The sequence below is a fragment of the Talaromyces rugulosus genome, chromosome VI (genome assembly GCF_013368755.1).
Source record: "Talaromyces rugulosus chromosome VI, complete sequence".
Lineage (NCBI taxonomy): Eukaryota > Fungi > Ascomycota > Eurotiomycetes > Eurotiales > Trichocomaceae > Talaromyces > Talaromyces rugulosus.
In genome coordinates, this window is record NC_049566.1 from 775,523 (window position 1) to 799,390 (window position 23,868).

Consider the following 23,868-nt stretch of genomic DNA (forward strand, 5'->3'; position numbering starts at 1 on the left):
TACCTCGCAACCATTTCCATGTGGAAAAATAACTGTGGGCCCAGATTTGAGTTAAGGTCAACATCGAAGTCTTCGGCTGGCGCAGCCAAAAATTAGGCAGAAGCTCCGCAAAGTATGCCAAAGTTGGTTAGTAGTTGGACAGGTGAATAATTCTATAAATTCAATGTTGCCATGCTCTACCTCAAGATGCATCTCCAATCAATTCAATTTCGAAATACTTTACTCAATCTCGCTTTAGCCCTACTGTGGTTTTTTTTTTTTTTTCCCCCAAAAAAATTCAATCAACATTCCCAAAATGAATGGCATTTTCCCAGCCGACCTCGCAGTTTATCTTGCTCTCTTTCCCATAACTTGTTATATCTTCATGGCACATAGATGGACCGGTTTCTTGCCCTGGTACTATCTCTGCATCTTCTGCCTGGCTCGAATCGTGGGTGGTGCACTGGGTGCTCAGGACAATAGCAGCCTGCCGGCCAACATTATCCAGAGCGTCGGAATTGCACCATTGATTCTTGCTGTTGATGGACTAGTACACGAAGCGTGAGTTATATAAATGATCTCATACCTTTTTTTTTTAGCACTAACAAAAAGGCAGTCGAGCATATCGCTACCCATCCAAGAGCCGCCTCCTCGATTGGTCTGTTGTAGTATTTACCTCAAGTTTAATGGCTGCAGCCCTAGGGCTCTCAATTACAGGAGCTCTGCACATCTACCAACGCAATGCCACGCCAGACAGTCTATCCTTTTGGAAAGCTGGGTCGGCCATGATCGTCGTGGTGTGGCTAATGCAGGTGTTTTGGTCAATTTTCTCCTTGGTGACCTCTGATGGGAAGACCTACGGTCCGGCACATCAAGGAAGCACCGCCGTAAGCATTTTTAAAAACCGGCATATTTCCAGCTTTTATGATTCGTTGGCTAATTACCTCATTTAGCTTCTTCAAGGTGCCTGTGCTGCACTCATTCCTATCGGGATCCGGGTCATTTACACCCTTGTCGCGGTTTGCACTCAGCGAACAGACCTTAGTCCAGTGTATGGGACAACTGCCGTTCGCGTCGTACTCATGTTCCTCCCAGAGGTTCTCGCAATCGTGGTTATGGTGGTTGTGGGCATCCGGACAAGAAATCTTCGATACGCATGATCGACTTATGAAACAGGGCCAGGCTACTGGACGAATGATATTATTTGATGATTTCCATACGTATTCAGTTTCATGTATTTCTACTACGTACTACATATTACTCTTCTAGTCCTAGCGCAGCTACTCGCGGCGCCCAATAGAGAAAGCGCTAGCCTCGAGTGGAGCCGTTCTGGTACTTTAATTGACGGAGATCACAGCCATAAGTGGGGCCATTTCCGCTGTGGGCGCTAGCATTGGCCGAAAAACAAGGTCGACTTTGCCCATGACGCAATGGCTACCCAAACAGGAAAGCCACTTTGGAAGGTGTCTTCCTAACCGGGCGTAGCGGGGAAGGGCAGCCAATAATGCGGCCCCCGTGCAGCGTCATAGTCCCCGTGGTGAAAGACGCTAAGCCCCATACAGCGCGCACTAGCCTCACTTTGTCACCCAAAAAAAGCGACCAGCGCACACACAGCAGTTGGTGCAGGCTGCATCGTCACCGTGTCCCCCAGGCCCGATCGGCATCGTGCTCACCACCACTTAGTATTAGTACGGTCATCCTCGAATGCGCTCTTGATCAACTCCCCTCGGCCCCGGCAGACGCTCTCTTTTGTTAATAATTCTAATCAGCGTAATAATAACTTGGGATTCGTCTCTCTTTCTTGTTTTGCTTTCTGCTTTTTCGTTCCCCCCCCTCTTTCTGCCCTCGCTGCCCTCGAGCTGGCCGCCTGCCTGCCCCGTCCTGCAAGTGTGACGCTCTTGGCGCTCTTTCCGGCTGTGGCGCGCCCAGTTCTGACGAGCCACTTCCCGATTATTTCCTCCATCCTCTCTCTGTTGTTCGCCCATCTTGCCAGAGCTGCGCTTTGGGATCCTACATCGACATCACCCGTTCCCATTGTGCATGGTCCCTGGCTGTGTGAAGAGAGGCTGGTTCGTGCGCCAGACCTGACCTGACAATCGCTGCGTTGTCTCCAGGCCTTCCGCCCCAGTCGCGATGTTTCGTCGCAGAAGTTCGTCCCGTCATCAGGTTTGTGAATTCCATACAGCTCCCTCCTCCTTGTTGCTGCTCTCGGTCTAGAGGCGATCGCTGGCGCGCACCCCATGGTCGACGTCCGCGTGGTGCCTGTCTGTCGACATTTTTCGATATCTTATCTAGATATACCCATTGGGCTAACTAATATCCCTATTCTCAGCCGCTGAATACGACTCCGTCGGCATCTGCGCAAACCGCTGCTTCCAGGGCGTTTACGGCGAACAGAGATGCCGGTGCCGCTCTGTCATCGGCCGCCGCCGCCGCCGCATTGCGAAGCCATACAACCACCCCGACATCCGTCGAAAATGTCCAGTCGAAGCGCATGCTGCAACGGCGGCTCTCCAACTCATCCCGCGGAAGTGCGGCGACTACTCCTGTTCGAGGCGGTTCCCTCCATCGGACTCCCAGCTCCAGTTCCATGTCGTCCAGGACGTTCCGTGAACCTTCTCCCCATCGGCCGCAAACCAGCTCCGGCGAAACAACAAAAAGACATCCTCCCATACCTCCACTACCTCAGGGACTCACAAACCTCTCCAAGCTAGGAGGAGGCCGGCGCTCTTCCAGTGTCCAGGTCCCTCCTTCGCGCGTTACCTCGCCATCCACAGTGCTACCGAATGGTAGGGTGACCAGTCTTGATCGGTCTTCCGGTCAAACTGCGAGTCCTACGAGCCCCTCGCCGCGTACGGTCAGAAGTCAGCACTCAGCTCAAAGCTCTCTTGATCTCGACCGGCCGGGGAGCCGGACATCAATCAACTTCTCATACCCGATGAATGCGCGGCCAAACTCTCCACCTCACTCTCCCATACAAACCGAATTTCCCCGAGACTCGTCCGAGCAATCACCCAGCCGGCCTTTATCCCCTATAGAAGCGGCGAACATCCAGCAATCAGTCAACAAGGCTTCCAGCTTAAAGGTCAAAAAGAAGCCTAGGACGGCGGCTCCGGGGTCTACAGAAGGGAGTCATTTGGCTCAAAAGAGCATGGGAAGTCGCCCTACAGGTTCAGCCGTTCAGGATACGCCAAAGTCGGTCGATTCAAGAGCTCCTCAATCTCCTAAAAGCCCCATAACCGATAATACCACAAAACGTCCCAGTCCAGTGGTCGACGACAGTTCCCAGTCTCCTATCGCTATTATCAACAACAGCACACCAACCGAAGACGTTAATAATGTGCGGGCTAAACCTAAGAAACGGCCGTCAGCTGTGATGGAGGATCACAACGCTGAAGAACAGGCAGAAGCGGCAGAAACCTCTCAGCAAAAGATTCCAGAGCCCCCGGTCGCTCCACAGTCTCCCGTCAATAATAAAAGTGTGAATGGCCGTCCAAATCAGCGTCCTCCGGCACATCTATCTATCGAAACCCCCCAAACAAAAGACCAAATGATTTCCAATTCTCCGATGCGACTGTCGCCTTCAACTTCCTCAACCCCGTCGTCGCCAGCATCAGACAGACTTTCCGCCGATCAGACTTTTGACAAGCAAAAACCGGACAGACCGGCATCTATCAGCCCAAATCGATCTGCCAGGTTCTCAAGTCATTTGACAGTAAGCTCAGAGTCACCTATACATGAGCCCCCGCCGAGATCAATGTCGCCTGTAAAGCCAGCTCTGAAGATGTCTTCATCCCCTGATCGACGCCTTTATACCGGACTTCGAACGGGTCAGACCCCAAGTGAGATCTCGGATGCCACCTCTGTGGCCTCGGACGATGGATCGCGCACGGGCTCAAGAAAGAAGGCCGTCAAGGTCAGTTTTGACGATGGGCCGGACATTGTTGGTGTGGCTGCAAGCCCCCCCACCTCACCAGAACCGGTTGATACTCCAAGCCCTATTGAGAAGACAAAGTCACGGAGTTGGTTCTCGATTGCGAAGAAGAAGCTCAATCTCAAAGATGCGAATGATGACGACTTCGAGTCTGTTCTTAAGCCTAGACCTGCACTTCCATCTTTTGGCAGCATCCGCGGTACGAGAGAACTGGATGAACCTACTACGAGCGTGGTAGACGATGACAACGAGTCCACTTCTTCATCCGATGATGAGCTTGACCATTTCTCTGCATCAAACGACCATGCCATTGGTGGTATCCTAGCCAACGCTTACTCACAGAAAGAAGAGTCCATTGCTCAAGACAGGGAAACCACGGCTCAGAACACGGGGTCGGAGGCAAGAGATACTGTTTTGGAAGATATTGATGAAATCCCATCAGTTTCTATGCAGCAACAGCTTCCTACGGTCGTTGAGGAATCAGACTCTAATCCTTCTCCCCTTGCAACACCTGTGCAAACCCCTACTGTTGCGTTGGATGGGCCGCTGTTAGGAACAAATGTTGATGGCTCTTTAGAGGCTGTTCCGACAATCGCCATTCAGCCCGCAACGCCTGGGGAAGATAACAGGAGGAGTCTTGAAATACAAAACATGCCTGGTGGATTTCCGATGTCATCTGAGCGAAACACGACTACTAAAGTTGAATCGACACCAGCTAGTGCTGCTGCAGCTCAGACGGAACCTTCTACACCTGCTAACGATGCACCTACAACAGCCGATGATGACGATGGAGAATCCGATGAGAGTGTTTACAGCGATGCTGCCGAAGAACCAGATGGCTTCGATGGCGATAGGTTCGGGTCAATTAATGCAATTGTCGACAGTCCCATGCCCTCAAAAACCAAGCCACAGCAACAGGCCCCAGAAAGCCCAAGTCCTTCACGCGTATCACCGGTTACTGCACTTGCGGTCTCCCCACCGCAGTCGCCATCTGCTCCGCAAGCCATGACTCCGGAACCGTCTACCAAGTCTTCTGTTGTCGAGTCTCAATCGCCATCGATTCCAAAGGCTACTAGCCCTACAGAATCTGCCGAGCCTGTAAAGCAGCGCAAAAATACAACCTCTGTAAATGCTCCAAGGACTGCTGGGAAGCAAAAAGGTATTGATTCTTTCGACCCGTCTTGGCCGCTTCGATCCAAGGATGACCCGTCGCCCTCAGTATCTACTCAAACCAAGGCGAAAAGACCCGTGTCTGGAAATCCTCACCAAGGGTCGCATCTGCGGAACGCGTTGGGAAAGAATGAACGTCAGCGAGCAAATCCTCAAAACAAACACTCAACCCCTGTCATGCCTCATGTGCCTATTTCTCAACGCATGTCGTCGCCTCCGCTCCCAAACAGCGCAACACTTAAAAATCAGAGCAGTACCAAGCCAACCCAGAAGCCGATGTCACTTGCAGGCAGCCTTATCAGCGCCAAGGGCGATGATAGCGACTCCGATAGCAGTTTCAAGCGGACCAGACGATCATCCCGGGCAGAAGGCCAGTATTCAATGAAAAGGACGATGCGAGCGACGAGACCGGTCAGCATGGCCGCAACAGAAACGATGGTCGGAAGATCCACATCTCCACGAGCATCATCCATGCGCATGACGATGCGTGGGCCGCCTCCGGAACGCTCATCATCGGGCTTCGCCAGTCTGCGAAATAAGACGGCCAGTCCACGAATGAGGACGTCAACCACGGCACCCTCGATCAGATCCCGGATCATTGATTCTGATGATGAAGGAGACGGTGGCCGAAACATTTTCCACAGCCGGTTTGCAGACTCGAGCGATGAAGACGAGCCATTATCAAGTAACTTGACACCTGTGCGTGGCATCCCTCGTCGCCGAGGCGAACTCGACCGTGAATCGACCGATCTGGAAGACAGTTCGGACGACGAAGGTAAACGGGCTGCTCGAAACGGGATTATCAGGCCGGGCTCGCAAATAACACCGGCTGATATCGACGCTATCTTGTCTCAACCGAGAAAACGCGGCGGTCTCTTGTCTCGATTCACGTCGAAAGGCAAGGATGGCAAAGTTCGCAAGTCTGACCTTGAAAGCGCGGCGAGAAGAGATACTCCGTTGGAGCGCACACCAACGGAGCTAGCTCAGGTCAGGGAAGAAGTAGAGATTCTCGGGGCTGGTCGATCGACGACGCCAAAGCTTCACAAGAAAAACACGACTGCCCAAGGTTCGACTTGGCCGACCGCCTCGCCGGCGCCTTCGAGGGAGATACCAAACCGACCGTCAACATCAGATGGGCTCGTGAATGGTGTTGATCGGACCGCTATTGAGCGGCCGACGTATAGTCGAAAAAATACTTTGGACAGCTTAGAGTCCGAGCCCGTCGGGGCTGTCTCGGACGTGGTTGTTGGACGGACCGGTCGCAAAAAGCGCTTTCCGTTGTTGAGAAAGGCTTTTGGTCTACGTGATTGAGGCTGAGTGGCCTATCTGGATAAAATGTATTTTTTCATGTTCGACACATTCTACTATTTTGTTACGCCTGCGGTTCTTTTCTCCTACAAAACAGCAGCTCGGCTGTATTTGTCTGACCTTCTTTTGTATATTCCGTTTGATTCCCAGGGTGATACCGCTGTTTACTTTTTTTTCTCTCTTTCCCTTCGTTGACATTTTTTTTAATGAACTTATATCTGGCTGGTGTCGAGTCGATATGCACTCCGCAAGACGCAGTCCTTTTTTTCTTCTTGGATCTTTGATTTTGAATCTTTTGGTTCTACATACATATATAAATGGCTTGGAAGACGGGTGCAGGCATTATTGATTTATGAATTAGACATGGGCCATGGGAAGGATGGTGTAATTAATAATTTGTTCAACATAGATATTGATACTGACAGTCAGTTATGATACTTTTTATTATTAGCAATAATATCAATTTATGCTTCAAAATCTGATCGATCAATCAATTGAATCGAATTGACGAGTCCAGACTCTCGTTAGTATGCTGTCACTAGCCCAGATTGACCATCCATGATCCGAGTGAATTTCTCAACCAGTTTGCCAATGAATGAAGAACACGCTGCCGGCAAAGCTTGGGGCACTGCAGCACGGCCCACGCCCCAGTCGGCTTTGCCTGATGCGCCACTCGGCGGAGCTATAATAATCATGTTTAAGAGTAATAGTCGTATCAAAAGAAAACAATTGCTGCCCAGATCGTGAGAGCTAGCGCGAGAGCTAACAGCCTTACCATGATTGATTTCCAGTGCTTGGGTGAGGTGATTCGAGGTTTTTACTACGGTGTATACTACTGAGGAATATTTTATAGAGTATCTAATATTTACAGCTGTCAATAATTGCACGTTTGATCATATTATTTTGTCAAGCATTATTGTGATGACGATGTCTCAGCTCGGCGCGGATCGGAGAAGCACCGACCCGATCGGGGCTAGACGCGAGGCCGTTGCCATAGAGACGCCGAGGCGCGTCTGCTCCACTAGGCGATCTAGACTGGTAATTTTACCAGCCCCGTTCTGTGACGGTACGGGACTGTATGCATGTGAATTGCCACGTCCCCGTTTGCCAGCCATCGCCGCAGCAACAGTCCAGAAAGAAAAACCACTGCAGTGGCTGGTAAACGATGTTAGTATCTGGCATATCAATTGAATAATTACAAATCGAGATCGTAATAATTATTAATCATAACAGGAGCAAAGTACAATAATAATAATAATGTCGAAATAATAATCACAAGCTGCCGAATCACCTCGGGTCACAATCGCGCTAACCCCGATTTCCTCTAGCTTTGTTGACATGCGTCCACAACAAACACGCTCTAGCCACGCCCCGGCCCAGCCTCCCCTGACAGAAACTCCATAAACACGACCCGATCCCATCCTCACATTCCTCCTTCCTCCATCCATCTACACTTCTACCCCATCCAAAGAATTCTTCCATTCCAACCTCAAACCACCTTCTAACTTTTCATTTTCTCCCCGCAACAAAACGTGGTCGGATAAGCTTGCTGCATTCCAGTCAATTCTTATCCTCGCCTCCGTTGCAACCACGATTCTCCCCAAATAGTCTTTTCTTGTCTCGCCTTTTGACTACAGGTCCAAAGGCATTCGAGAAAGGACGCCCAAAGGACAGTCAATCTGGACTTTGAGGCGCGCGTACCCATCCCCTTCAGTGTCTTCCCGTCGTCGTACCGGAGTGACGCTGTCTCTGAGGCTACTCAGACCCGAGTAGAAGGAGAGGTCGACATCAATTCCACTTCGCGCGTCAGACGGGAAGATACTGTTGGTGTAGCTGCTGCTCAACAACTGCCTGACCCCCGTGCCTACGGAAAGGAAGAAGTTGACGTTCGCATCTCCGAAGACCGTCGTCGCTACGAGCCTGCTCCCACTCGAGTCTACCAGGAACAACGCGACCGCTACTACGAAAGCCAGCCACAGGTAGAGCTCTCTCGTGATCGGTATGTTTTTTTTTTTTTCATTCTCGTTTTCTGTCTTGTTTTCCCAATTCCCCGGCAACCAACCCCCCCGACAACACAGCAAAAAGCGGTGGAAACGCCCCACAGACGAGCCTGTGACACTGGCCTGTTTTTGGGCTGTGACAACACAAGCTGGGCCTCGCCACTGGTTAGCAACTGGTCTAGCTCTGGTCTAGCTGCTTGCCAAGCTCTTACGTGGTCTGCCCCTAAATCCTTAGCCTCCGCCAATCACCGCTTTTGTTGTCTATTTTCTTTTTTCTACATTAGCCTCGCGTCTCGCACATTAATACCTGACACCTCCCCAATAGCTACCAAGAACCGATTGGTCGTTACGAAGAACCACGCACCACTCAAGACAAAGCTCTTGAGACTCAGCTCGACATCACCGAACGCGACTACCGTCGTCGTATCCATCCTACCTACGACGTCGACGTCTACGATCGTCGCTACCAGCCTTCTACCGAAGCTTACCGTCCCGACAACACCTACGAGCTCACCAGCCAAGGTCGTGCTCCCTACCCCCCTGTCGACGTTTCTGTAACCAAGGAGACTATCCGTGAAACCGCCCCCAAGTCCAAGATGGGTTACTACGACGACGAAGGTCACTACCACTCTTTCCGCCGCGGTGTTGAGCGTGCTGCCGACCGCATCCTCCACCCCTTCCACCATGACCACAAGGAAGAGGTCGTGGCTGAGGGTCCCTCTCGTTACCGCGAGGGTGTCCGCGAGGAGGTTCGCGTTGTCGAGCCTCGTGGTGGCTCCTCCAACCGGGAGAGCGTCCCCATCCCCGTCCACTTTGTCCGCGTCGGTGACCTGCTCATCCTGCAGGGCCGTCCTTGCCAGGTGATCCGTATCTCTGTCTCCCCCCAGACTGGCCAGCACCGTTACCTCGGTGTCGACCTCTTCACCCGCCAGCTGCACGAGGAGTCGAGCTTTGTCTCCAACCCATCTCCTTCCGTCGTCGTCCAGACCATGTTGGGTCCCGTCTACAAGACCTACCGTGTCCTGGACATCCACGATGACGGCCGTCTCACCGCCATGACCGAGACTGGTGATGTCAAGCAGAGCCTCCCCGTCGTCACCCAGGGCTCCCTCTTCCAGCGCATCCGCGACGCCTACAGCGACGGCCGCGGCAGCGTTCGCGCCCTCGTCATCAACGACGGTGGCCGTGAATTAGTCGTCGACTACAAGGTCATCCACGGCTCCCGTCTGTAAATTTTAAAACCCGAGAAAGGTTAGTCCCGGCAGCTCCCGCCCTTGCTTCACCCCCTGTACATGTCACTGACGTCACGCACAGCCAACGCATTTTCTTTTTCTCTATACTTAAATGTCCAAAATAATGGAAAGAGCTAGATTTGTCTTTTCTACGGTTTTGAGGGCCGAGATTTTGTATCCGACACGATGGAACATGTATGATGGTTAGAGCTTAGCTCATGAGGCCAGGTTCTCTTTTTCTTTTTTTAATTATTTCCTTTGTACAATCATGTTTTATCTAGGATTTGAATAACATTGAAACGTCATTCTAAATCTGTCATCCCTTGCGTAAACGTGGTAGTTAAAAATATGGTACACGTGTTATCGTGTTGTCCACGAGGTGGTTTAATCTCGAATGGCTTAAGCTTATGTAGTGTGGCCGGTTGGAATGTGGAATGACATTAGCATCAATGTCAAATCTTGACATAATTGATACCCCAGTTGTCGTTTTTTTTTTTTATGTTTGTATGTTTTAAATTGGGGTGGATTTAATTGCGAGTTCAAACCAGTCGATATGTGCAATTTTCAAAATGTTCAATGTTTCCTTAATATATATAGTAACATTTGAACACATTGGCCTAAGAACTTTAACATTTGAATATTTTTCAAAAATTTATTGAAATTGATCTGGATAAATTTAAATTATACATGTATACGCAAATCACTACATAGTTGACATATGTGAACAATCATAAATAAATCGAATATAACAAAAATAACGAATTGATAATTTTAATAATATATATCCCGACATCATTATAGATAGATCAAACTCCCACAAAACTCGAACACAGCAATATCACACACAGCGCCACGAAAACCAGAAAAAAGTACATCAAACAAAAAGTAATCCAACAATATATAAATCCATAAAGAAAAAAAAAAGAACAGCAAACCAGGAGCAGAGAAAGAAGAAAAACACCGATTGACTGATCCTGCAATATGATATGCACAACATGAATGAACATGACAAAAGGCAAAAAAGCGTACACCATGCTGTTGGTCTGTAGCTGTAATGAGAGGAGGGTAAAAAAGACAGAAAAAATCCCAGTCAATGGGAGACTCGCCAGTAGTAATGTATGACATAATAATAGTACATGATCGGAACACCTATAAGATATGCATGCACGCATCCAGAAGAGAAAGTAAACCCAGAAGAAGTAAATCAAGAGAAGCGAAAAGGAAAAAAAGGAAATTCGTCAAGACAGACAACCGCCTAGCAACACCAGAGCTGGGTATCGACAGGTGTGGGATATAAAAGAGACAGCAAAACAACCAAAGATCCAGAGCCAGTCTATATGAGACATTGTGTGATTATTGAACACACAGTATGAGTACGAAAGGAACTATAGGCAGAGAATCATTTCTCGCCATATTTCCCATATTCTTGCTGCCACTTGAGTAGATGGCGAGTAAGAACATCCATCATCTCGACACTGCTCAGTTCTTTAAAGTCTGGCTCCTTTCCTGTAGCTTCGCCACTGGTCACAGATGCGGTAGAGCTGTCGGTAGAGGCGCCTTCGCCATTCATCGCTAGGAGATTTCCTAGTTGCTCCTGAACGCCCTTGACCAAGGACGTGCGAGAACTGCTCCCATTCCCATTGCTGTCGGGGGGTGTTATCGTTTCCCCGCTTGCAGCCATCTCGACTTGCATGCGCGAGATGAAATCTAGAATCGCGGACACGCGCCGTTTCATCTCGCTCATCGAGGTGCGATTGGGGTTCAAGTGACGAGCCTTCCCGGTCTTGCCAGAGTCGGTCCCGTTTGCTTGAACCCCGTTGGGCCCGCTCAGGTTAGGCGAGTCTCGGCCATTATCACGGAACGGTCCTCCGTGAGGTGAGTTTGGGGAGTTGTTGCTATCTCCATTGACATCGCGCTCCCGTGTGTATTGATTGCGTCCTACCCGACCTCCTCGGCGCGCTGGAGGGCGGCCAGACTTTCGTGTTGATTGACGTGGCGCGGGGGTTGGTTCTGCGGGCTGGACGGGCGTTTCCGGCGTGGCTTCTGAAGGCTCAGGCTGTTCAGCGACCACAGGAGCCGATGTAGGAGGGGGTTTCGTGGGTGATGCTTCGGCTTCACGGTCGGATTCTATTGTATCGCTGTTAGATCCTCTCGAAGAAAGAAAGAAGGAAAAAACCCTACCATCTCCTCTTTTCTTCTCAGAGCGGGATTTCCTGCGTGCGGCAGGGTCTACTCGTTCTGCTTCTTGTTCTTCCGGCTCTTTGGTCTCTTTCTCTCGCTGACTGCGAGGCGGAGGAGCTCTTTTGGGTCTGTTGGCACCGTTCATTTTTGTTTTTGTCTCGTCCTCAGACACTGGTTGTGAACCGGGAATGCTTTGCTTGGATAAGGCGGACGGAGATGGGGAGCTCGTGCGTGGACGTTTGACGGCGGCTTGCCTGTTCCTGCAAACGGGTTAGACAACGTCATGTATTTTTAGTGTACTGCACTGCGCAACTTACGCTTCGCTATCGCTGCGGCTTCTTTTCGTTCTTCGCGAGCTCGTTTCGTCATTGCTCATTCTCGTCTCTTCTTTGCTCTCTTCGATGGCTCGTCGAAGCAGCTCCTCTTCATCGTACGCTGCATCTCGACTGTTCATTGTAGAGCGCCGTTTGGGGTTGTCGTTGTGTCTGGATTTTGTATCGCGTGATGAGTGAGAGCGGTCTCTTGATGACTCGCGAGACGGAGACCGCGGGCTGGAGACCGGCGCGACGGGTAGGTATTGAGACGAGAGCTGGCTGTAATAGCGTAAGCGTTTTGTCCACATAATGGCACGACCTTGGTCATGGTATCTTTGTGTGAAATGATAGAAAGTGCTTCTGCAGTAGGAAGAAAATGGCCAGATGGCGGTGGGGGCAGGATGTGAATGAGGGGAGGGGGACGCAGTGTAGAGGAATCGAGGAGAAAGAAAGCACAGGCGGAACGCCCTCAATTGCTCCGGCGCAAAGCAGGTTGAACGACTTACCCATTTGACTCATTGATGACATTATGTAGATCCTTGCGACACTGCTCGCAGTAGTACTCATCGGGGCTCATCGCCTCGTCCATGATTCCAACACAGCCACCGTGCTGCCACACCTTGCATGAATCGCACTGGATAAACATGCTCCCAGGCTCTTCGCTGAGGGGGTCGGACTCTATTGTCGCAATATTGGTGCTGTCTTTGGCTCCGACCTGAGGGGGGTCGTTGCGAGCGGTGGCATCCTGGCGGGAAGGTGGAAGACCGGGGTATTCCTGTTGTCCACACAGACACCTTGTTACTTCCTCCTCCTCATTCTCATCGTCGTCTTCGTCTCCGATATCCCCGTTGGGGCCAGGAGGAGCGCCATTGTCTTCGTCTCGCACACGTTGGCGCTGGCGCGTCTGGGGTTGATCGAGTTTGCCGTCCGAGTCGTCGAGGGACTGCGATCGCTGCGTGGACGATCTCTGAGGCGAGGATATTTTGTGATTATTCGCACGAGTATTGCGGTCGCCGCGACCGAGGGAGTTTCCCGAGCTGTTAGAATTTGTGTGCTGGAGTAGGGCTGGTGACGGTTGTGTGGTGCGAGCTCGAGAGGAACGACGAGGCGACATGGCCACGGTGGGAGTGGAGAAAATCAGTAGAGAGTGCACAGGGAGGAATCTAGCTGCTCAAGACAGCTGGCCAAGCGATGCCAGCAGCGGAGCTGGCAAAGCTCTGTTTTTTTCTTCTCGAACGCGCTCGACGAGGGATTCGAGCGTGCTCTGGTGGCTCGGCCGGGTGGCCGATGGAAAACGCAGAGAGACAATTGACAGAGGGCAGGCAATGGTAGTGCCTGTTTCCAAGTAGATCGTCCAGCGAGCAGACGAGCCGCTACATAGTCTGGGAGTAGGGGGGAGCGAGCGAGGCTGGACCTTGAGAGTATAGAGGGAGAGAGAAAGAGAGAGAGAGGAGCGAGTTGGGATGGGGGGAAAAGACGACGGAACGGGATGGCCGGTTTTTGCTCCTGCCGGCGCTGGACGCTGCTTGTCTCTTAGTGCTGCTTCCTTCCCCGCTCGACTCTCGACACCACCAGGTGAGCCCCAGCTCGCCCATCGCCCATCGACTTTTGATTCATTGCACACTGCTCTTAGTCCCGATGCGATTGCTTTGTTGTTCTCTGCAGCCAGTCGATGCTGCTGGGTGTTTTCCTGGCAATCATCCTGACGTTGCCCCTCCTCGCCTCGCCCTCGCCGCGTCGAGCTTTTTCCTGCTGACTGACTGACTGACTGACTGGCCGACTGCACAGATCGCATTGAAATGGGCCAAAGTCTCGCACGATACCCTGGGAATACGTCGATAGCTATAGTGGAAGATAGTTGTATGAGTCGATGGTCGAGTTGGGAAGACCATCGGGTCTTGGCTCGACAGCTAGGATCACGGAATATATCTACCAAACTGGACAAATGAACAATGAAATAAAAAAAAACGAACAACTGGAGAACTGCAGAACGGAGCATGTCTGCACACGGCAATCAATTGCCTGGGGATAGTCGAAGAGCGCAAGTTCTGGCGTCGTGTCGACGGTTGCGCTTCGAGATAGAGAGCTTCAACACCACTAGGAACAGGCCTAGCCTCGACTACGTAGATGCTAGGCAGTTCTACCACAGGCAGCATCAACCTAGGTTAGGCTGTGAGGGTCGGTGATGATTACAAAGGCTGCAAGGAAGATGGAATGAAAGAACAGGCGGTAAAGAGCCGTTCATGTCCTTTGCTGCCACCAGTAGAGACCATGTCAGACCCGACCCCGACAGTCTAGGCCATGCCACATGCAGATGGCATGCATTGTAGTCTAGTAATTCTCTAATTCTTCCATTGATTACTATCATTATTATTATGTCTGATTAGTGACCATGCCATGGCCGTTCGGCTAATCTGGGCCTAGCGCGGCATACCCGAGCGGCGGCCGCTTAGTTATTACTAACGGGCCTGCTTTGCTTCATCCTCGAAGACCGACCCAACTACGTGTTACTTCTTCCCCCCCTGCTGCTCGCCCACTATCTCGCTTCTGCGTGTCCTGCCTGCAACTCTGCATCTGCTTCGCGTTGTTGGCATTGCCCGCTTGCACCATACGCCTGTGGGCGTGCCTACCGTCTTCCCCGTGATTTCTCTCCTTAAAAGTCTGCCGCTGGGCAATTTACCTACCTGTGTGAGTACGACAGAGTTGCGTCCTGGAGGCTTTGAATAGTCTCTTTTTTGTTTCTTTCTGCATCGGTAGTCTCCCTTCGATGCTGTGTCTGCCATTTGCTACAGCGGTCGACCGTCGGCTACCGTGGACCCTGCTGATACCGGATCTCCCAGTTTGGATAGGATTTTGATATCACCTCGATTTGTACAGAATTCGTTGAAACCCCGAAAACTTTTGCACCGATACTAAAGCAAATACGATTTTGGAATTTGGGATTTGGGATTTGAAATTTGGTTTCTGGAGAGTGTTTGAAGAAGGGCTGCTGTGTGTGTGTGTGCGTGAACGGGAATATGGCTGCCACAATGAGTACGTCGTCTCGAGCGACTGGGGATTCGATATACTGAATTGCTTTTCTTCTTCTTCTTCATCCGCTGACTCGATCCAGGTGGACCATATTCGGCCATGCCGGATACGCCGTCCCCCGTCTATCCTGATCGTCTTATCCGTCCTCTCCCGAAGCGTCCGTTGCGGTCTCGTCTTTCCCCGGAGGCTGCAGGGACGATTATGTTCCCGCCAGCCCCCCCAGTCTCTCAGTTGTTTTATGGCTCCTATTCCGAGCATGGAGACACCCGGGACAGCAAAGTGTACATGCAGCAAAACTCGGTAGAGTCCTACAGCCACGAACACAGCCCTGATAGAGACCAGCGTCATCCGTATGAAAATGGGGTCTCTGAAGTCGAGAGTGGGGATGAGGGAAGCCCAGTCGTTGTCCGTCGTAGTGCTGGCTTTCGGGGATCATCGCTGTCTCCTTCCACCCCTGTTCCGAATGGCCAGGCGGTTCAATCTTCTCCAGGCGGGCCGGACGGCTATGATGCATTTGAGAATACCAACAACAAGAAAAAGCGAAAGATTCCCACCTCAGGGGCCTTGAACAGCCACCATTCTAGTCTCACTTCAGACCTTGCTAGTATGGGCATATCCAGTTCCATTGCAGGGTCGCCGGTGGGACTGGGGGATTCGGCAGCTGGTACATATTATGGCTCTGGTAGCCCTGCTACCTCGAGTGTAGGAAGTGTTTCTGGACCAGGGCGTGGTCGGTATGGGCGCCATGCACCGCGCGCTGTGGGCGGGCGTAATTCTCTTTCTGTTCACCAGCAAAACACCTGGCTTAGTGGTCGAGCTGGCAGTAGTCGTCGAGACTTGACATCTCCGCACTCAGGCACAGGTAAAGATTACCGCTCAATTGGAATTGACCAAGGCTCCTTTTCACTGACAGCGAGTTAGGCGAGACAGGGACCAAGTCAGACCAAGGCATTATCTCGACAGCGATTGCCAACGCGGCCGCACTCTCTCCCTCGCCAAAGGGAGGGAATAATGTCAGTTTGCTTGAACAGCAAGCAAACAAGACGACCCCGACCAAGACGCAATTCACCTTTACGTGCGAATCGGACAGTTCCAAGAGCATTGCAATGCACCCTCCCAATCCGTATCCTCTCTCCCACCCACGCATGCCAAACCCGTCAATGAACGCGCGCGACTTTGCCACGCAGACAACTCCCAACATGGGGGGACAACATGGGCCTCCTCTGCCTGGTGGCGGGACGCCAACGAATAACCCAGGTCAGCGGCCCAGACGGTCTCGGGAGAGCATGTATGCACTTGCAGCGCGGCGGCGTAAGATCCAACAGCACTACGCCAACATCCACAATCCGCCGAGCCCGGAGGATATATGGATCTGCGAGTTTTGCGAGTACGAAACAATCTTTGGGGAGCCGCCCAAAGCACTGATTCGACAGTATGAGATCAAAGACCGCAAGGAACGACGCCGCCTGGCGGAGAAAAGACGGCTGCTCGAAAAGGCCAAAATGAAGGGACGAAAGAACAAGAAGGCGACAAAGAACGCAGCAAAACACCCCAACGCCCAGCAACCTGCTCATCACGGTTCGGACCATCATCATTCGATGGATGCGCCGCCGCACCCGGATGACTATCTGGGTGAATACGACGACGAGATTCCGCCGATGGCAGCTCCAGCTCCAGCTCCGCCGCATGCTCACCACCACCGAGCGCCTGCGGTGCCGAGTGCTGGACGGCCGCCTCCTTTAGCAGGGCCGATTCCAGAGGGCACAGTAGGCAGCGGACTGGATCGGCCAGCCTAAAAAGAAGCCGGGCAGAGTGAGCATATTACGGTATTGTAAAGCCTCTGCCCGGCTCGACAGTGTTTTTGATTATAGCGTGTTCTTGTTTGTTTTCGATTTTGTCTCTTGTTTTGTCTTTCAGGTTATGTTAAAATCCCCTCTCATCATCATCATCTTCTTCTCATCATCTTCTTCTCATCATCTTTTTTTTTTTTCCGTTTCCTTTTCTTTACCACAAATTTACAAAGCATAACTAGCGTCTGCTAGCGGGACGTCAGCATGGAGTCGTCGATGGTCGATAGGAGTGAGTCATTTCAGAGGATGAGGAACCGTCACAGTTGGACGTGACTTGGAAAGAGTGAGGAGAGGAATTCGGACGCGAACCGAATTGGGACATGATTGGAAACTACGTACGTACTGCAATTAATGAGGTGTGTATCTATTTATGGCAGACGCTGGAACACATTTTTGCCAGCCGAGTACTGTTGTCCATACATACAGAATATCAATGAACAAATGAAACTTAGCATGGTAGTATAAGCCGTACTACTAAAGTCTACCTACATTGATGGCAGCCAATCAGTCATTTATTTCTGTCGAGCCATACATAGATCAGTTACTAGTACTACTAAGTATAGTACAACTGCTATATAGTTATGGTAGTATAGAAGTGGAGCCAACCGCCGCGTCGGCGCTTAACCGCTGACGAACAGCGTTTGGTTGGCCAGCAGCGCTCGATTCTTTGAGCATGCATGTTTCTCCATCTGTTACAGAATTTCGCATAAAAAAAAAAAAAAAAGAATGGCTATTGTTAGGTATATAGTTCTGGAGCCGAGTCTGGTTGGCTCGCTGCTTCCGCCATGGCTCCTACCCCGTGTGTTTTCTTCAGGATTTTGACATTGACCGTGAGCAAATGGAGACTTTCTTCAGCTCTGAAACCGAAACACTTCTTCCCCACTAGTTACTCGGTTTATTTTTGTCGATTAGAGGAATATACCCAGCGGTAGCTTTTTTTTTCTCTTTCTATTGTTTCAGATGAGACACCGCTTGGCCATGGGCGTGTCGAGGAATCCGGCTATAAAAGTCCAGGTACGTCCGTTGTCTTTTGTGGTTGTGGTCAATCAAAAATAACTTTCTTTTTTTTTTCTTTCTTTTAATTTTTTGTCTCTTTTATCTCTTCTTTATTGTCAAGCCTATTGACTAGGCTCGAGTCATCCATCCATTCATTCTCTTACAAAAGAATTGTCACCTTGTCATCTGAAAGAGTCATCGATCATTTAAACCCATCATCCTGCCCACTATATCTCGAATATTTCCCACCTGTATACCTTTCTCTGATATTACCAACTCAAAAAAAATGTTCTTCCTCGTCTTCAGACTCCTCCGCATCGGCGTTAACCAAGCCAAAAAGCGCAAAAACGGCGGCGGCGACCAGCAACAGCACGATGGCTGGTACGACAACGGCAATCGTGAGATGCAAGGCGGCATAACCGGTCCTGGCGACCGATCCGCCACCAAATCTACACTGGACAGCATTCTTCGCTTCTTCCAATTCGTCATGGGCCTGACCGTTGTCGGCCTGTATGGGGTAGACATCCACCACGCACACAAAAAGAACGTATCGGCAGACGCAAAATGGGTATACGCCGAAGTCACCGCAGGCATGGCGGTGGTCACGGCAACAATCATCCTGCTCACGCCGTTTTTTATGAAGAAGAGATCGATTACGAGCGTGCATGCTCTGCAACTGCCCGCGTTTGTGTGGGAGAGTGTGCTATGTGTGCTGTGGTTGACGCTGTTTGGCATCTTTGGCAAGATGTACATTGGTGAGGATGCCGAGGGGGACTCGGGGATTACGCGCATGAAGCATGCGGTTTGGGTTGATTTGGTCAATCTCCTCATGTGGACTGGTACGGCGACTTGGTGTGGGCTCAGGTGGTGGAAGGGCAAGGCGTCGGCGCCGGAGCCGTTTGAGAGTGACAAGGTGTATGAGCAGTGATCTCTCTCTCTCTCTCTCTTTATGCCTTATACCGCTATACACGGAAAGGATATTTGGAGAATATGATGGTTTGGCACTGGTGTCGAGCTGTCGCGACTCTATAGACCTATTACTGGCTGGTCTTTATTTGCATTTTTAGTTGTCTCTCTCTTTTTTCTTATACTGTCACTGCATCTGGGAGTTCGCTATACTATTATTGGAGTTGGGGTTTAGTCCATTGATTATTACTTAGCAGTACTCTATGCATGAATAACACGTTTATTCCACCATTCTCAATAAAATATCCGTAGACAACTGCCAATACACTTGTTAAAAAAAAAAAAAAAGTTGTTTCATTTCGACCGCATTAGACTAGTCAGCTGTTCACCAATGTCTTGAGACTGCCTGGACACGGAAAACACGCCGCTTGTGGTCTTTTGCGTCGATGACGGGGCAAACTGTGTCTGAGATGTGCTGATAATGGCCATGGGCGCTGGCCCCCTGTCGCGTTTGCGAGGCGAGCTCGGCGATAGCGCTGACGGATTGTTACTAGAAAGAATGTGCCGTTTTGCCGGCGACAGACTGCGGGACACACTGGGTATAATAATAGGGTTTGCGTTTGAGTTAATGAGATCTTTGAATTGGGAAGAGCTGAGATTCGAGGTCAGCGAAGAAGACGCTCCGCCCTTGCTGCCGACAGACTCGTGTCGTTTACGCTCGACAAAATGCGTTCGAAAGTCCCGGTCGACAAGGGTTGTGTCGGACTTTACGACTTCTGCTGCTGCTGTCGTCTGCCCGTGTTCAAGGTCCTCTGGACTGCGGTGACGCGCAACGCTGCTGACGGAAAAGGTTGCAGGAGGCGGACTTGACGGAGAAGCCGCGAGGGAGGCCTGTATGGATGTGATGTCATCGTCGCTGGGCTTTAGGTAGGACAGGGATCGCCAGGGGAGTTCGGCATCTTCTAGGAGACACTATTAGAACGGTCTTGGCACACAGATCGGCATGCCGCGGGAATACGCGGAGATATTGTCTTGCCTACCTTTGGACACTGGCTCGGTCTGTTCAGTTTGCTCAGTTTCCTCCCTTTCAGCTATCTGCTCAATCACCGCCGGAGGAAAAGGCTCTTCCATCTCAACCGTCGGCGTCGTTATAGGAGATTTCCTTCGCATGAACACGCCTCGGCGCCTGGACGATGCAGACGTGTTTACCGCAAAGGACGGCCTTTTGCGAGTCTGCTTGCTGCCAAGACCACCTGTAGCTTTGTTGTTGTTCGCCGTCCCTGCATTCTTTGTTGGCCTCTGACTTGGCTGATCTGGAATCACGATGCGTGCCGTTTTGTAGGAAGAAGACTCGCTCGGCGGCTGGCCCTTTGCGCCGGCCGAGTTTTTGAGAATTGGAGGAAGAGGGCTTTTCGACCCCTTTCCGGATCCTCCATCACGCTCGTGGGTGATGGTTAGTATGGTCACTTGGGACGTGTCGTTGGGTCGGGAAAAGTCGGTCTATATAGTCAAATGGTTAACGAGGCAAAACCCCCCAAAATCCACGCAAGAGACCAACCTTGGACGGTGGAATGGCGTGAATTGTTCTGCTTTCGTGTATTGCCATGAACAAGTTCGCGAGAGTCACGCCCGAAAGACCTTTTTGCAGCTTTGGGTCTGCCCATAGCCGCCAAAAGAGATTCTCCAGTCGACAGGCGACGGCATCCTGGATCTTGGAGCTTTGCGTAGTGTAGACTATAAAGGATTAGCCCAGTCTGACAGTGCCTTTTGTGCAGAAAATAGTACCCTTCCAAAGCTGAGCGATGTCATCGGGATTCACAGCCTCGGATCGCTGTAGCTCGGTGGTGAGCCCATCGGTAGTCGTAACAACGCCAGAGGGGATTCGTTGATTCATTGCACGCGTTGGCACAAGGTTTGAATCAGAGTGTGAGGAAAAGAAAGCTACATGGTCATGGTCTGACAAGACTGAGTTGTGCGAGTCCAGTGTGTTTGTGTTTCGTTAGACGAACAGTGGTGTGGTGTATGACTCAAAAAAGGGATGGGCGACGCAGCATGTCGTTACAGATCACGAACAGAGCGATAGGAGACGCACGATCGATCGATCTAATAGCGGGCCTTGGTTCGGGGAAAGCGGGACGCTGCAGGAGAGAATCTCGTCCTTACATGAGCTCTGCAGGCAGCCAGCGGGGAGAGAATTCCTGGGGTTTGTGGGGAAGCGACTGAGATGTCCTGATGCTTTGAGATGAGGAGCAAACTAGAGCGTGCTCGACAGGGGGCAAGACTTGCTGAGGGGGAAGAGAAACAGTCAGACAAGGCCCGTCATGATGAACGTGAGAGTTCGGAGCTCCGGGGCTGCTGACGGCGGCAAGCGTCGGCTGATAAGATTGATAGAAGAAGAAAGGGGAAGAAGGAAGAGCCTCACGAGAGACGAGGCAGACTCGGCAGACAGGAGAGGGGAAGAACGCGTGCTGGATGATGGATGAAGCCAAGGGACAGGCCATGGAGATAGCATCGTCTGCATCGAGTAAGACGACGAGCAAGAACAAGCAGGAACCCCCACCCTGGCGATCGCCGGGGTCACGCGTGATGGTATCATCCCAGAAAGTGCTTCGCCTTTCAGCTCCACCAGACGGCGGGCTCCGGTCTGCTGCCAGCTGGGCTACACAGAGAAGGCAGAAATCAATAGTACGCACGTAGGAATAAATTATTGCGAGCCCGCGTTTGCCGACTGAAACCGCCACGTGATGCGTCCCGATAAGGATAAGCTGCAGCTGTAGCTGCCTTCCCGATCAGGCAACCCGAGCTTACTTTTATGAGTATTACTAGTATTACTATGAGTATTACTATTATTATTGTAACTGGAACTTGGATGTACCATTAATTCGGGTATCAGTCGCGAGCCTGGTCGCGTATTATATCAACACCAAGATAGCAAAAAAAAAAAAAAAGAAAAAGAAAAAGAGAAAAAAAAAAGTAATGCACAACGAATGCAAAAGACCGCTCTAGTCGAATACACCGTCTATAACCTCAACCGAAATAATAATAAAAACTGACATGCTGGCTTTTGTGAACAAAGAGAAAAATAAAAAATAAAAATAGAACGGACTTGTCTAAGTAACAGTGTAACCACCGTCAACACGCAGCTCGGCGCCAGTCACATAGCGCGAGGCGTCGCTGAGTAAAAAGGTCACCGCCCCCATCAGATCCTCAGGCACGCCCATCTTACCCTGCGGGATAAGCGACGTCCACTTCTTGTTCAACTCCGGGTTCTCGTCGAGAATCTTCTTGGTCAGCGCAGTCAGCATGTAGCCTGGGCTGATGCAGTTGACGCGGATGTCATGACCAGCCCACTCGACGGCGAGCGAGGCGGCCAAGTGTCGCACGGCGGCCTTGGCGGCGTTGTAGGGAGCCTGAGGCTGGGGAACGTTGACAATGGCGCCAGACATGCTGCCGATCATCACAATGCTGCCCGGGGCCTGACGATCCATCAGGTGCTTGGCCACGCCCGTCGCAAACAGGTACGTGCCGTCGACGTTGACGCCCCAGAGCTTCTTGATGCGGTCGTACGGGTACGAGATGGCATCAAAGTTTTCGGTGAAGCCGGCTGACGTCACCAGGTTGTCGATCTTGCCATGCTGCTCGATGATGCTGGCGAGCACCGTGGTGACCGAGTCGGGGTCGGACACGTCGGCGTAATGGGCAGTGACGCGGGGGAGTCTATTAAACGATTAGCTTGAGCAATTCACAATGGAACAAAGAACAAAAAATAAAACTCACTCCTCCAAGCCGGGGTTTTCCTTTTGGAACTGGGCAACCAGCTTCTTGGCCTGGTCTTCTGCTTCATCCTCTGCAAGCCACGTTAGCTTTGTATCCGTTTCGAGTCAAAGAAAAAAACAAAACATACTGTTCAAATCGACAATTGCTAGATCAGAGCCCGAGGCAATCAGAGCCTGGCCCATGACCAGACCGAGGCCACGGGCACCGCCAGTGACGACGCTGACCTTGTTCTCCAGCGAAAAGGAAGCGAGCGTGCGCTTGAAATGCATGCCGCCGCGGCCCTGGACGACGGGCGAGCGAGGCATTTCCTCGTCAGTAGGGTGCTCAATCACCAAGTTGTCGTCGGTACGGGCAAAGGCGCCCTCATGCGTGCCCGAGGCCCCCTGCGGCGCTTCGGTCGTCAGGCGCTTCTTGGGATCATCGTCTTTCAGGCGGGCGGGCGTGGTCGAGAGCGAGCGACTGTTGACGGCGAGAGCTGGGCGGACAGCAGCTCGCACCGCGGGACGAGCTACAGCTCGGAGAGCCTGGCGAGCAGCCGTGGGCTTGAAAATGGAGGCCATGACGGTGGCAGGCAGTGTGATTGATGTGAAGTTGATGTGATGATGAGAGGAGAGGAATTGAGGGAGGTGGGAGGAAGGGAGAGACAAAAAAACAAAAAACAAAGCTGTTGACGACAGGACGGGGGCGGGTCTCCGCAATAAATACTGCCTGCTTGGGGGGAGACCGTCTAGTAGGTCCGATGGCAAAATCCAGCAGGGACTAAAGAAAAAGTGATTGACCGATGACCGATGACTGTTCTTTTTTTTTTTTTTTTTTTTTTTTTTTTTTCCCTTTCCCCTTCTCAACAAAGCTGATACGTAGCTTGGCTGCTGTGTCCACAGGCTGGCTCAACGGATCCTGGCGGCTTAAATCATTACACAAGCAGTATCGACACTGGACAGGGGGTGAGGAATGCAGAGTGCATATTTATTCTGGCTGCTTCATTCTTGCCATCTCTATAAATTGAGGAGCTTACCAATTGCAAGTTGAGAAATATTTATTTATTTTCTCGCCAAACAGGCAATTGGGCCTTCCCCAGAAACTGGAAGAGCTGCAAGTGCGTGCCCACAGGCCCAGGCCTGTTTCGACTCTTCGATGGCGGATCTCTGGGATCGGCCAGCCAAACCAGGACGCCCCTGGAATCCATTAGGG

General features: G+C 51.3%; 6 protein-coding genes across 6 annotated transcripts; 3 read left to right on the top strand and 3 right to left on the bottom strand.

Moving 5' to 3' along the window:
* Positions 1-295: 295 nt before the first annotated feature.
* On the top strand, positions 296-9,623 carry TRUGW13939_10617 (uncharacterized protein; the record flags this gene model as incomplete). Its single annotated transcript, XM_035493728.1, has 10 exons — positions 296-540; positions 596-866; positions 933-1,103; positions 1,749-2,048; positions 2,094-2,145; positions 2,197-2,243; positions 2,312-6,386; positions 7,263-7,558; positions 8,029-8,390; positions 8,717-9,623. 10 exons carry the CDS (start codon positions 296-298, stop codon positions 9,621-9,623), a joined length of 6,726 nt encoding a protein of 2,241 aa, XP_035349621.1.
* Positions 9,624-11,022: 1,399 nt separating this feature from the next.
* Positions 11,023-13,232, bottom strand: TRUGW13939_10618 (uncharacterized protein; the record flags this gene model as incomplete). The annotated part of the gene is made up of 4 exons (XM_035493729.1): positions 11,023-11,750; positions 11,805-12,064; positions 12,122-12,397; positions 12,625-13,232. 4 exons carry the CDS (start codon positions 13,230-13,232, stop codon positions 11,023-11,025), a joined length of 1,872 nt encoding a protein of 623 aa, XP_035349622.1.
* A 1,915-nt stretch (positions 13,233-15,147) lies between these two features.
* On the top strand, positions 15,148-16,944 carry TRUGW13939_10619 (uncharacterized protein; the record flags this gene model as incomplete). Its single annotated transcript, XM_035493730.1, has 3 exons — positions 15,148-15,151; positions 15,231-16,010; positions 16,070-16,944. The coding sequence occupies 3 exons, from the start codon at positions 15,148-15,150 to the stop codon at positions 16,942-16,944; spliced, it is 1,659 nt and encodes a 552-aa protein (XP_035349623.1).
* Positions 16,945-18,280: 1,336 nt separating this feature from the next.
* TRUGW13939_10620 (uncharacterized protein) lies at positions 18,281-18,922 on the top strand (the record flags this gene model as incomplete). The annotated part of the gene is made up of 1 exon (XM_035493731.1): positions 18,281-18,922. One exon carries the CDS (start codon positions 18,281-18,283, stop codon positions 18,920-18,922), a length of 642 nt encoding a protein of 213 aa, XP_035349624.1.
* Positions 18,923-19,254: 332 nt separating this feature from the next.
* On the bottom strand, positions 19,255-20,794 carry TRUGW13939_10621 (uncharacterized protein; the record flags this gene model as incomplete). The annotated part of the gene is made up of 4 exons (XM_035493732.1): positions 19,255-19,862; positions 19,941-20,400; positions 20,459-20,634; positions 20,686-20,794. 4 exons carry the CDS (start codon positions 20,792-20,794, stop codon positions 19,255-19,257), a joined length of 1,353 nt encoding a protein of 450 aa, XP_035349625.1.
* A 1,216-nt stretch (positions 20,795-22,010) lies between these two features.
* TRUGW13939_10622 (uncharacterized protein) lies at positions 22,011-23,237 on the bottom strand (the record flags this gene model as incomplete). The annotated part of the gene is made up of 3 exons (XM_035493733.1): positions 22,011-22,617; positions 22,678-22,747; positions 22,805-23,237. 3 exons carry the CDS (start codon positions 23,235-23,237, stop codon positions 22,011-22,013), a joined length of 1,110 nt encoding a protein of 369 aa, XP_035349626.1.
* Positions 23,238-23,868: the final 631 nt, after the last annotated feature.